We start from the raw sequence: 13,099 nt of genomic DNA on the forward strand, positions 1-13,099 counted from the left end.
ATCCCAGAATCTGAATCTAGCCTTCCTGCTTGCACTTTTCAAATGTGGTGACAGAAACATTGTAAAATAAAAAAAATGCTTCAGGAGGACATTGGAAAAGGTCAAAACTTCACCTTTTGCCAACAGGATTAAAAGAGCAGAGGTCTCTTCCGTTCCTCGCCATTGTGCACGAACACCGTGTCCATCATCATCAGCTGTCCTGGTCCCACGTCCTCGACCACGCCGGGCTGTCGGAGGCGAGAATGTATGGAAGCTCTTTCCTGCCCACGAGTTGAATTAATTACATCAAAAAACTGGAAACTTTCCTACTGCAATTATTATGTTTTTCCCTTTGAAAACACGTTTTTTTTAATTGCTAATTATTTGGAAAAAACCAATTACTCTGAGTCATGAGTTTTCCATTAATGTGATTGTCATTTATGAAGCAACTTATTATTTTGAGGATTGTGTTTTAAAGCGAGGATTTTAAACCTTGGGAGAAACTCATCACTTCCTTTCTCTAATCCCGTCTGAATGACAACAGAAACAGGACTGGGGGCTCTCGTCCTCTATCGTGTCCCGGAGGTCACGTCTCTTAATCAAAAAGGACTTGTAAAATATTCACATGGACCCCGAGTGCTGCCTTAAGGCAGAGAACTCCTCTCTCTTGTCTGATGGCCTGGCTGGTGAAACGGATTTCAACTTCTCCCAGCTCTTCTTCATGGAATGATTTCTGCCATCAGCAAGTTATCTCCAAAGCGAAGTAATAATTGCATCTTTTCACTTTATGATGGCGGGTTGAAGCCAATTACACCTTGTCAGGAGCCATCAGTTGGATTCCAGGGACCAGACAAGGTGTAATTAGTCCGATTACAACGACAATAAGAGCCTCAGTGTCTGCTGAAGAATTCAATAGAAGACGAGAAGACAGCAGAAATATCTGTAAATGCCAAAGACATCTTTTAACATGATAATTTTCTACTTATCGTAACGCTGAGGAGGAACAAGACACAGAACAATAGCTCAAATGGACTATCTACCGAGAATCTACGAAAGCTGCCAAACAGCATGTTTGAAGTGAAGAAGGCAGAATTATTCATGACCTCAACTGTTGCAGAAGGAACCTTTACCTCCAGGAAGACTTTAAAGGCTACTGATGATGAACAGAACGTTTACACTTTAACAGTGAGATGTGTAACAGGCGCGTCTCGCCTCCGCAGCTGTGCAGGGGCAGAAATCAAGCTGCAGCAAACGTCTCCATAGCAACCCTCACAAATCTAATATTTTTTTCCTGACCTCATTATGGACCTGATCCAGAAGACATTTTGCATGGAAGTTCATATCGGTAAATATGAGCTTGCAGCCCGTTCACTACTACATGCAGGACTTATGATGTGGTGTATTTTATGACCGGCTGGACTTGACTGAATGAAGGGTTCTAAAAATAATTTCCACAAATATGAGACAAAAAAAGGGCTTGATTTCCTCAAAAGGCTAAACTACATTTATCTGATTGCCATCTGGTTTTAGGAACCTTTTTAAAGCAGGATTTGTACGTGAACAAGAATGTTTCTCCAGACGTGGAATATTCGTGACTAGCGCCCTCTGGAGGAAGAGACACTTCCTTCTCTTAATTTAACCCCCAGATGAAACGGACTGGAGTTCATTAAAATTAGATTACTGATGAACCGATCAAGAAAAAACACAAACTTGAACAAATCACTTTTGCCATTTGTGATTTACCTGAACCTGGATGACAGGAGCAACACAGACGAGCCCCGTGTTTTGGTAACTAGCAGCAACTTAACACGGCCCTCTCGTGTTAGCAGTAAAGCGACAATAATCTAACTTTTCACAAGATAGTAAGACACATCAGATGAATCGGAAGTCAGACTCTTTATTGGTTCAGCAAAAGGATTCAGAACATCATCATACATTACGTGTGTGACTGTAAACTGAATGTTGAAGCAGTTGTGTCCCAAAACACAGGTGATCCCTCCGTGACAAGAAAACACTGAAAGTCTGACATAACCCAAGTTACAGGGACATTTTGAGAAGCTAACGTCGATAATGACAGAGGTATTGGGGGGGGGGGGGGTTAGTGGGGGATCTCATGGTGCACCAGTTTGAAGTGGGAACCACAGGACGGGCAGCGATGGGCCTCGCCTTCGTGGATCCAGAACCAAACCACGGCCGTGTTGTCTTCTTCACCTGTGGAGACGGACAAGCTAGATGGAGTTTAAATTCTCCACGAATCAGCACACACGCTAACGTTAGCTGCAGGTGCTACTAAGACGAGCGCTCCGATCGGCCAGGGAACTTACAGACACATCCCACAATCCTCCTGTTTGTGATGGAGGGGACGAGGTGGGGGTCAGCCTTGGTGCCAGCGTACGCCTTCGGCTTCATTACATTGTAGGGGTCCTGGAGGAGAGGGAAGCGTTACCGACACGCTGTGGAGCCCAACAACATCTCATTTATTTTGTTCCTCTCTTTTTAATACTAGTCGTTTAAATTCAGTTGCTCCCATCTGAAATGCGTTTGCGTGAACGAACGCTCTCACCAATCCCTCTTTCATGCCGGTCATGATGAGCTTCTCCAGGCCTGTGGCTTGTTCCTCATCGGTAGGAATCCCTGTTGAGGACCAAAAAAGATGCAGACAAACCATCACATCATTGCAGAAAAAAATATAATAAATACAAAACGAGGCACGGCAGTGTAATTCACCTATTCAGAAACTTATTGGAATTTATTAAAAACCAATAAACATTATAAACGTATACCGTAATGTTTTCAACCCTGTTTGTGAGATTCCCTGGATTATGGAATATAATCCCATTCCCAGCAGCGTCCCGTGCGTTAGCAGCGCTGCTGGCGGTCGTTGCTAGCCCGGGCCTCGACCGACCCGGTATCGGTTCCTTATTTTCGCTGATTTGCAGAATTTCTTGTGACACATTTTTAAGCCGGATGCAGTTACAGACGCGACTCTCTGCGTTTATCCGGGCTTGAGACCGCCGCAGGGGAGAAGCGAAGCGATGTTAGCTCCACTACGTTAGCTCCAGCTAAACTCTGACGACTGACGTAAACCCTGACCTTCCTGTCACCGAGACTTTAATCAGTTCCCCGGTACCGTCAGGATTTATGTGTCGGTGCTGGCTCCATTCTCACCTCCAGCCGCCATTCCACGGCTTAGAACCGGAACCCGAGCTGCCCGGTAGGCGGCCGGGGCTCGAAGCGCAGAACGAAGCAGTAACCTTGCAGCCATTTTCCCGTCTTTACTGTTTATGCGGAAGTCGCTGTTATATGACGTCACGGGGAAAAATTGTCGCATCGTGTCAGCATTTTTTTTATTATTATTACTTTATTAGTGTCAGCTGCTGCTGCTTCTTCTTTAAAAAAAACACTTCAAGAGCTCAATATAATTAATTTTCTAAAGCTGTGTTTTCATGAAGCCCCCCCCCCCCCCCCCCCCCCCGTGTATATTGGTAATCTCAAGATCAGCACATTGTCTTGACAGAATAAGATTTCTGATCACTGGTGGATCCAATAATGTGTGATATGAAGACAAGTAGTGTTCAGAGAAGACAGTTTTTATTGGCATTTTTACACTTTTCATCGTCTAAATTATTAGTACGACAGAAGAAACATCAATTTAAAAAAAATCTGGCTAATTGTCAAACGTTCCCTGTTGTCATTGTCTGGAAAATGACGGAAAAGGGGAAGCTAGATGAGCTCAACGAAGTTGGCGGGAAACATCCCGTTGCGTCCGTCAGGACCGTAACCTCTCCACCAGCCCTCATCCAGCATCTCCACGCCTGTTATGATGTCATCGGGGTCAAAGGTGATCTCAGTGTCATCGGCTGTGGAGGAGAGCTGACGGTGAGGAAGGCAGCGTGTGCTCTGTGTGTGTGTGTGTGTGTGTGTGAATACATACCAGCCTGGTAGTCGTACAGAGCTCTGACGCAGATGTTGGTCTCTGTGTTGTCTTCAGCCTAAAGTAAATGCAAAAAAAAAACTTCTGATATGAACCCGTTTTGTTCTCCACTGGAGTAACCCTCTTGTAGGCTGAGAGACAGAAAAGGACATGCTTTCTGGACTCACTGAGGAGGCGTGGACGCTTTCGTAGATGTCCTCCTGCTTCGTCCCAGCTGGTTGGACGTCCTCGTAGATGTCCTCCCGAGCTGGGATTTCTGCTGCGGCTTGATAGGCCAGAATCAAAGTGTTATTCTGACCCTCCCGTGCACCGTTTGAATCTTATATTTAGGGATTAAGAGGAGGGATCAAAACCTGGATTGTCTTCGTTCGAGTAATCTTCAAACTCGTCCGACCATTCCTCCCCCTCGCTGTAAATGGCATCTGTGGGTCAAAACCGGAGACATGCACCGCTCGCACTATTAGACAATTCAATACCTGAGTGACTCGGGCGCCTGACACTATCCATCATTAATGAGGAGAATATTGATGACATCACCTGCATCAATCTCCCACGACATAATTATGATGAAAACACATTTGTTACTGTCGCGGCGGAGCGAGACTCGGACGTGTCTGACCTGCAGCTGGAACAGGCGAGTACGACAGCACGGGGGCGGCGGGGGAGGCCGGAGACAGGGGGGTCATGGAGAAACCTGGGGGGTACAGAGGCCCCTCCCTCCCAGAAGGCGTCTGAGACACAAATGGACTCTGCAGCCTCCCTAAGGGTGAGAAGAGGAACAGCACGGGAGACTAACTTGACTTCCCATCGTTTTTTGTCGCGTTCGAGTTGTTTACCAGGTTGAGACGCAGAAGGGGACGAGGCGCCGCCGCCGCCGCCGTTGGCCTCAGTGCGCCGCTCCCAGTTCTGGAATAAATCTCTGGGATTAGAGGATCTCTGAGCGATCAGCGATTTGGCCTCCTGTCAGGGAGTTCAGACAGTTACTGTTTTATCTCCACGAAACTGGAGAGTGTGAAAGAAATAGATTTAAAGAAAAGGAAAGACGCGACATATTTGGATTATAAACACAAAATACTGCACGCACACACACACACACACTCAAAGTCCGTCAAACTCACATTAGCCTTTTTCACCGATGCTACAACATTGATTCCCGTCCACATGTTTGTGTTTTCTTGCAGGTTCTAAAACATAAAAGATGATGTTAATGATTTGATTTCCACCATTGCATTTCGTAATTAGACCTCGGGCCTTAATCTGCGATGGATTAAATCAGATAGTGTTTCAATCTGTGACATTTACAGGGCGTCATCAAGAGGGAGTCGCTCATGGACAACTTCTAGAAATAAGGATATGAGCTTCACACGTCTACAGAACAAAATATGTCAGCTTTCCAAAACCTCCTCAGAACAACGACCCGTCTGATTGTCCGGGAGACTAATGTCGATGGAAACAACAGATAAATAAGATCTGAGTTACGAACCTTCGAGATGAACATCCACACTCACCTGTTGCTGCTGCTGCTGCCTCTGTCTCTCCTCTTCTTCTCTCTGACTCTCAGAAATCCTTTCCACAAACACACAAAAGCAGCGATGAGCGTCGATTCCTCGACGGCGTGCGCCGTCAGAAGTTTGTCTTACCGCTCCCGTTCAATCTGCTGAGCTCTCTCCTTCGCCCTCCTCTCCCTCTCGCTCGTCTGCTTCTCCTCCATGTCCCTCCTCTCCCTCTCCATCCTCTCTTTCTCCTGCTGCACTCGTCTGGCCTCCTCTTGCCGTCGAGCCTTTTCATCCCTCTGGAGAAAACCAGAGTCGTTGGTGGTTTTTGAATAGCAAGTAAAACTGCAAAATGTTCAGATACCATAAAATATGAGATGAAAACCTCAGCTTGGTTCCAGAAGCTTTCCTTGTCGGTCTGTTGGATTTCCGCCACGGCGTTGACTTTCTGATACACAGAACCCTGTGTGATGGAAATGTGAATCAAATACCGATATTTTAGGGGGGTTTTAGCTTCTGGTGTGACTTTGTGTCAGATAGAATGAATGTTTCGGGATGATTACACTAAAAGATGCTGTTTAAGTTCAATTGTAAATGTTCTGTCCTAAATCTTAACGCATTATTACATTATTTTATGGTTTAAATGTGATCGTTTTCAGTATTACAAGAAATTGGACTTGAAAATCACATTAAGAGAAGCCCCAAACTTCAATTTAGACTCCGTCATGTCTCCCTCTTGTTTTTGTAGGACAAATTATGTCCGTTTCGCACAAATAAATGAACTTCAAACTACTTGTTTTTCTTTTAAAAGGGGCTCCAAGACCTTTGCGTTTGAAAATGCATAAAATCGCACACATTTCGAGGAGAATATTTAAAAAAGTGGAAATATCCTGAATCGTTTCAGTAAAAAGTCTATTTTTCTAGGCTTCTTCGATTGACTTGTTTACTCTTCGGTGCAATTTCTGTCATTTCCTTTCAGAATTGCAACAATTTTGATCAGCAGATTGATCTTGATTGAAAACAGTGATTAGTCCTCGTCCTCTACGAAACACTTCACAACAATATAATGTACATAAAACTACAGTATTACTGTCATTACGACCATTTATACATGGTTGCGTGTTGCATCTCCTCACCACAGATCCCAAGGGCATGTCTCCGTGCTCCGTCCGAGCGTTTACGGTCACATGGGCGCCCTGTTCACACACACACACACACACACACACACAATCGTCAGACCAACAACCCGTCTGAGTTACGAACCTTCGATACGAACATCCACACTCACCTGTCGCTGCTGCTGCTGCCTCTCCTCTTCTTCTCTCCGACTCTCAGAAATCCTTTCCACAAACACACCAAAGCAGCGATCAGAATCGATTCCTCGACGGCGTGCGCCGTCAGAAGTTTGTCTTACCGCTCCCGTTCAATCTGCTGAGCTCTCTCCTTCGCCCTCCTCTCCCTCTCGCCCGTCTGCTTCTCCTCCATGTCCTTCCTCTCCCTCTCCATCCTCTCTTTCTCCTGCTGCACTCGCCTGGCCTCATCTTGCCGTCGAGCCTTTTCATCCCTCTGGAGAAAACCAGAGTCGTTGGTGGTTTTTGAATATCAAGTAAAACTGCAAAATGTTCAGATACTAGAAATAGGAGATCAAAAAGAAAACCTCAGCTTGGTTCCAGAAGTTTTCCTTGTCTATCTGTTTGATTTCTGCCACGGCGTTGACTTTCTGATAAACAGAACCCTGTGTGATGGGAATGTGAATCAAATACCGATATTTTAGTTTCTGCCGTGCGACATGTGACTTTGTGTCACGTTTATACACGGTTGCGTTTTGCGTCTCCTCACCACGGATCCCAAGGGCATGTCTCCGCGCTCCGTCCGAGCGTCTACGGTCACAAGAGCTCCCTGTTCACACACAATCAGAGCACAAAAAGTGACATCAGACCGTGACGTCATCATCAGGGCGACACTTTAATGGCCGTCACACTCACCTGCCGCTGCTGCTGCCTCTGTCTATCCTCCTCTTCTCTCTGATTCCGATCAATCCTGGGACAAATACGCAAAACACTGATCGGCGTCGATCCTTCGACGGCGTGCATCGTCATCGTATTCATACGTTTGGCTTACCGCTCCCGTTCAATCTGCTGAGATCTCTCCTTCTCCCTCCTCTCCCTCTCCCTCCTGTCGTCCAGCTCCCTCCTCTCCCTCTCCAGCATCCCTTTCTCCCGCTGCACTCGACTGGTCTCCTCTTGCCGTCTGACTTTTTCGTCCCTCTGGGAAGAAGCAGAGTTGTGATGTTTTTTTAAAGATGAAACAAAACTGTAGACACCAGCTCAGATGCTAGAAAATGTGAAAAAGAAAAAACCTCAGCTTGGTTCCAGAAGTTTTCCTTGTTGGTCTGCTGGATTTCTGCCACGGCGTTGACTTTCTGATACACAGAACCCTGTGTGATGGAAATGTGAATCGTCTACAGATGTTTGGGTTCCTGCCGTGTTACATGTGACTCTGTGTCTCCTAGAAGGACGCTAAAACATCTCATGTTTGTTGCTCCTGCCTATATTGTGCATTATCTGTCATGGCTGCCTGATTGCGTCTTCTCACCACCGTTCCTGCGGGCACGTCTCTGTAATGCTGTGGCTGCTTGTGAAAATTAAAGTTGGCCCCAGACGCTTTGGCCACTTTTCTCAAGATGGCTTCTGGTTCCACGTCGTCCTCCGTCCGACCGTTCACGGTCACGTGAGCTCCCTGGGAATACACATCAATCAATTACTTACGATAATCTGCTTCACTCATCAGTCACAACCAGTGTGATTTCAATGATAGCTGATGATGTCATCACTTTGCCACAAAGAGGAAGTTCAGCATTTTGCTCGCACTCACCCTCAGGAAGGTCGCCATAGAGGTCACATGGTTCGCACAGATGCCTTTCCGAATGTCCTTCACACCTTCACCTGTCTGTGACACACGGGCGTGTGAAACACGGCAAACATTCTCTGTTTGTTTGTGTATGTGTTGTTGTTTGTGAGTGTTTTGCCTCACCCAGTTGATCAGGACATATTTGGGCAGACCTGAGTTGGGGTCCTGGACACGACAGAACGCGTACATCACCTTCCCGCTGCTGAGCTCTTCCACCATCTCCTCCAGCCCCCCATCTACACAAGCAAAGTCCACTTGTCTATATGAAGGATAATCAGGTACTTTTACATTTGCTGCCACCCAGACATCTTCTTTGGGGATGTCCTGCTGACTCCAGACATTTCGCCGCTGTATGGCAGCCTTAGCGTCAAAGAGGCATGCAGGAAGTTTGTTTGAAGTGGACTTGATTTTGAAAGGACTTTTAAATCACGCCACTCTGTTTATTAATTTTACATACTTTCTCTGTTTTTTGTTTTTGTTTTTGGGAAATGGGGTTGTAAAAATGTAAAAAACAAAACAAAGGGAATTATAAAAAATTAAAAAAAGGCATGAAAGATTATATCTTACCTCCCTTCTCTGCCAGACGAATGTCATTACTGTTCCCTTCGTACGTAAACAGCGCCCTGAAAAGGTGTAGAAAAGCTGTTGGAGAGTGCCATGAAGTCGTGGCTCGTTTCTGTCCAATCAGTAAGAGACAGCTCACCAGTTCGTCTCCGACTTTCCGTCCACCACTTCTTTGTAAGCAGCCATGAGCGCCGCACCATTTTTACTCAAATTCACAGCCATGTTCTTCTGGGTGTCGTCACCCAAAGGGCCCCCCCACCACACTGAGCTGAAGCGGCTCTCAAATGGCACAAAGCTGGTCTTGTGTTCCCTGTCTCTGCAGACAAATGTGTCAGCGTGACAAGCAGAATGATTCTGGTTTACTGGGTTTCCAGAGATGAGTCAAACCAGTCAGGGAAGGAAGATGAAAACCTGACGAGCCACATTCTTCCCTTCGTTTCGTTACCTCTCGCTTACAACCCATTCATCCATTGATAAGGCATTAATGTGGATGAATGGGGGGAAATACACAACTATTGACATTAGTCCTGGGTGTGTTCTTATTTAATGGACCCTGTGAGGGTCCAGGATATCCTTTAATTCATTGTGCATGTGTGTGCATGCATGTAGGTGTATGTAACCTGAATGACAAAAAAACAGGGTGTGATTTATTATTGTGCAGATGGATGATGTCAGGCAGCAACAACGTCATACGTGTGTGTATTCATGCTAAGCTACGGATTGATTTGTTAAAATTCAGAAAATAATGACAAATGCTATCACAATAACAACGTTTGCTTCATCCAGGCCTCGTCGTTATTACAAATAATACATGATAGATTTTGAAATCATTTGAAATTGGAAAATTCCACGCACCTTGTTAATTTTTTTATTGCTTCCTGTGTTGAGGCAAGTGCTGCCGCATTTTACATCACTAGGGGGCATTTCAACACAGACAGTCAGTCGGGGACTGTTTTCAGCTACGGATAACTCAGAAGAAGAAATTTGACAAGAAATGACTTTGTATTTGGTAAAGAGCTCATTAAATCTCGTCTCACACTCGAAACGTAAAGTTTTAAGACTCAGAAAGCTTTAGAACTGGAGACGACAATCTTGGGGTTGCTGTCAAGAGACTCTCTATATGCTGTCGGAGGTCGACGAAGGTCAAAGTGATCCAATATAAAACAGAGAGACCAACAAATACATTAAAGCTAAAAATAAAAAAAGACTGAACTATTTTCTGACAGGACGAGAAGCTGCACTTGAGACAAGTAGGTGATGAATGAGGTTTCGGTTTGGATCAATAAATCAAGCCCTAAAATGTGAAACTGTTATTTTGGTCCAATGAACCCTGCAACGCCTCGGCGTTTACCTGACTGCGCGATGGAGGAGCTGATAACAGCAGGGACAGGGATCACCAGTGATTGCATGCCAACGTGCTCTCTGATAAAAGGGTCTATCTTTTGACTCAAAGAGGTCCCCACCCAGCCTGGTGCCACACCCTGCAGATATTTGACTGATTTAGCTGTAAAGTAATCAATAATGGCGCCTGATAATCACTGGCATATGAAGGCCACGTGTTTGGACTGCAATACATCAGCACGTCAGTATTTCCCTTTACTGGTCCGACCTGCTGTGCACCTCAGTACATCACTGGACTAACTCGTTTCAACAAGACAGCTGTTGCCGAGAAACATGAGGTGCTTTTAGACCAGAGGAAACTTTTCAATGGTTTAAATCCAAGTCAAATTCCTTTTTTCTTTTTTTTTTATGCTAGTGCCAAAATATAAGAGGTTTTATGTAGTCAGTATTCAAGCCTGGGTCTAGCGATCCATGTCGATCACAAGTAACAGCGGACAACCTTTGGAGTGTAAATAAACTAAATATATATCTAAGCCTGTATTAGAAGCATATAAATACATACTGATGTGTGTTTTTACAGGAAATTAAGTCAATTTGCCACAAATCTTGAAATGACAAAAAAAATTAATCAAAAGCAGCAGAAAATATGAATACGTATTATGAAATATCATATAAGAATACTTGATGTAAATAATATAACACCCCTCATTCCACACAACATTCAACTGAAGGAACAACAGGAGTACTTTATGTACAGTATTTTAGTAAATGTACCAAGTTTAAGACCACAAGTTACCAAAGTGTTTTGGTGGTGACATTAATTAAATCACACGGTGTTTTCCCTCTCTCTCGCACACACACTCCCCTCAGTGTGTGAGGCCTAGCAAGATGATCCTGTTAGTAAATGAATGGGTGATTGATGGACTGAAGCTCAAGAGCAAATTACCCCCTGAGGCGAAATCCCCCCCTCTGTCCATATTCCCTTAAACAACCCCCCCATCCTCTCCTCTCCCTCTCCTGCGTCTCCTGGCTTATCTGCTCTGGCTGTCACAGCAACCATTAACAATCTCCTTCTCACCTCTGCTCCTCTTCAGCTGCAGGAGGAGCTGATAGCAGAGCATCTGCACAAACACTTCTCGCCGTTCAAAGTCATGCTCGGACGGCGACGTACTATTCAAACACGGTTTTCAGTTGTGATTGGTCAGGAGTCCACTTCAGCCATCATTCACTTTTATTTACCGTCTATCGCCTAAAATCACAGGTCAAAACTTGCCAAAAAGCCTTTGTCCCTCTTAAAGGAACAGTTCACCCTTTTCACGGCCTGTTAAAAAGGAATGGTTACATCTTATTCTACACTAAGAACAGAAAACACAAGCTAAAACTAAAACCTAACCTTTCCTTGATACAAAATCTGTTCCCCTATTGAGTGATTTATACTGATGACCGCACTGATGACCCAGTGAGTCGTTCCTGAGGCATGATTGGCTCATTCAGCTGATCCAATACAGCTGCTGAGGATCAAACAACAAACCTCAAATGATTGTAAAAAATCTGTATGCTGCACACTTGACTCCCAGCCAGAACCCAGGACCTTCTGGGTGGGGCCTAGGGCCTTACCTGGGCGGAGTGAACTGGACCACTGGTCCACTCCACTCCGCCCAGGTGTGCCCTGGGTCTACCCTGCTACCCCCGCTCCATCCCATTCCCGTAGTGGGATTTGAAACCAGGGCCTGTTTTGGACAATTATACAATGCTCCCGAACTATGCCACTGTGTTGGCATAGATGTCGAGAGCACACCATTTCTAGAAACATCTGGCCTGGCCCGTTGGATGCGCCGATCTCCATTACTTTCTCCTCCTGTCTGGTTGATTGAGCGAGTCACATGTTCATCCTTCCGCTTGCATCGTCTCTTGAGTTTCCTCCGTTGAACGCACAAAGCGCACACACCAGTGGGCTTCCTTGGAAACAAAAGAGGGATTTCCTCCCCACAGACGGGACCTCAAACCTCACACACACCCATGCAAACAGTGTGGTGGAGGGTCAGCTACACGTCCTGCAGCAGATTTGGAGGTTACGTCTGAACAGAGGTATGCAGTGACACCCCTCTCCCCCTCCCCAGCTCCTGCATAGCTTTGGGGGAAAGGGATCTTCAAGCTGGCCGTGAGCCAAACACTGAACCCTCTCCATAATCCCCTCCTGCTGATATACACAGCTGCTGGTGTGTGTGGTGCAAGTTTACAATGGCTGTCTCCATGTCTCATCATTCCCCCACCAGCAGACCGGTCGTATCTCTGTCTGGAAGGGTTGAAGAGGCATGTCTGCAACATATGGATTGTGAGGTTCCATCACAAACTGGGGAACGATACAGAAGTCAACACTTCCCTGTTTTAGTCTGCTTGTCTTGGTGGAAATGAAACTGGAGATTTGGGCGTCTTCTTGACTCCAGATGGAGTGCATTTCTGTCTCACTCTGTTTTTTTTTTTTTTGGAGAATGAAATCTGAAATGGCCAAATATTTATTGTTGAAAAAAAAAACAAGATCAGCCATCAGAAATATTCAGAATATTCGATCAATATTAGTCACTGCAGGGCAACAAAAACCCTCTTTCAGTTCCGAATAATCAGAAGAATTTAAATGACCCCAAAATGCAACCTCCACTGACTACAAACAGGCACCACATTAGTTTATTATTGTCTTTTATTTGTGAGTTTCCAGTAATGTTTTTTTTTTTTAACAGCCTTGCGGGCTCTTAAACTGTCTTTATAACATTTTGAATGCAACTTATGGCTCTTGTAAAGCACTTTGAATTACCTCTGCGTCTAAGTGGTGCTATACATAAATCAACACACACAATTGTGACACAGAACAGCTACACTT

General features: G+C 45.2%; 2 protein-coding genes across 4 annotated transcripts; both read right to left on the reverse strand.

Annotated features, from left to right (window-relative positions):
• Positions 1-1,860: 1,860 nt before the first annotated feature.
• Positions 1,861-3,264, reverse strand: cox5ba (cytochrome c oxidase subunit 5Ba). Its single transcript, XM_068752929.1, has 4 exons — positions 3,148-3,264; positions 2,543-2,613; positions 2,304-2,403; positions 1,861-2,190 (listed from the first exon to the last, which is right to left on the reverse strand). The coding sequence occupies exons 1-4, from the start codon at positions 3,242-3,244 to the stop codon at positions 2,078-2,080; spliced, it is 381 nt and encodes a 126-aa protein (XP_068609030.1). The 5' UTR covers positions 3,245-3,264; the 3' UTR covers positions 1,861-2,077.
• Positions 3,265-3,558: 294 nt separating this feature from the next.
• On the reverse strand, positions 3,559-9,174 carry LOC137908368 (drebrin-like protein B). 3 transcript variants are annotated; one of them, XM_068752765.1, is made up of 23 exons: positions 9,020-9,174; positions 8,884-8,939; positions 8,440-8,552; positions 8,281-8,355; positions 8,002-8,145; positions 7,766-7,843; positions 7,528-7,673; positions 7,392-7,446; positions 7,246-7,305; positions 7,064-7,141; positions 6,821-6,972; positions 6,695-6,746; positions 6,543-6,602; positions 5,792-5,869; positions 5,554-5,705; positions 5,422-5,479; positions 5,032-5,097; positions 4,750-4,873; positions 4,533-4,673; positions 4,267-4,335; positions 4,081-4,178; positions 3,914-3,971; positions 3,559-3,839 (listed from the first exon to the last, which is right to left on the reverse strand). In XM_068752765.1, the coding sequence occupies exons 1-23, from the start codon at positions 9,100-9,102 to the stop codon at positions 3,703-3,705; spliced, it is 2,133 nt and encodes a 710-aa protein (XP_068608866.1). In that variant the 5' UTR covers positions 9,103-9,174; the 3' UTR covers positions 3,559-3,702. The 3 variants fall into 3 exon arrangements, with proteins under 3 accessions (XP_068608866.1, XP_068608867.1, XP_068608868.1); XM_068752766.1 differs by lacking the exons at positions 5,792-5,869; positions 6,543-6,602; positions 6,695-6,746; positions 6,821-6,972; XM_068752767.1 differs by lacking the exons at positions 5,422-5,479; positions 5,554-5,705; positions 5,792-5,869; positions 6,543-6,602.
• Positions 9,175-13,099: the final 3,925 nt, after the last annotated feature.

Source organism: Brachionichthys hirsutus, chromosome 19 (assembly GCF_040956055.1).
Source record: "Brachionichthys hirsutus isolate HB-005 chromosome 19, CSIRO-AGI_Bhir_v1, whole genome shotgun sequence".
Lineage (NCBI taxonomy): Eukaryota > Metazoa > Chordata > Actinopteri > Lophiiformes > Brachionichthyidae > Brachionichthys > Brachionichthys hirsutus.

Coding starts and splice junctions, on each gene's coding strand:
- cox5ba (XM_068752929.1), bottom strand. CDS start 3,244: ATGGCTGCAAGGTTACTGCTTCGTTCTGCGCTTCGAGCCCCGGCCGCC. Junction 2,614..3,147: donor CCGTGGAATGGCGGCTGGAG/GTGAGAATGGAG, acceptor GGTCCTCAACAG/GGATTCCTACCGATGAGGAA. Junction 2,404..2,542: donor CCGGCATGAAAGAGGGATTG/GTGAGAGCGTTC, acceptor CCTCTCCTCCAG/GACCCCTACAATGTAATGAA.
- LOC137908368 (XM_068752765.1), bottom strand. CDS start 9,102: ATGGCTGTGAATTTGAGTAAAAATGGTGCGGCGCTCATGGCTGCTTAC. Junction 6,973..7,063: donor ACTTCTGGAACCAAGCTGAG/GTTTTCTTTTTG, acceptor GGTTTTCTCCAG/AGGGATGAAAAGGCTCGACG. Junction 5,098..5,421: donor GGCAGCAGCAGCAGCAACAG/GTGAGTGTGGAT, acceptor TTTATGTTTTAG/AACCTGCAAGAAAACACAAA.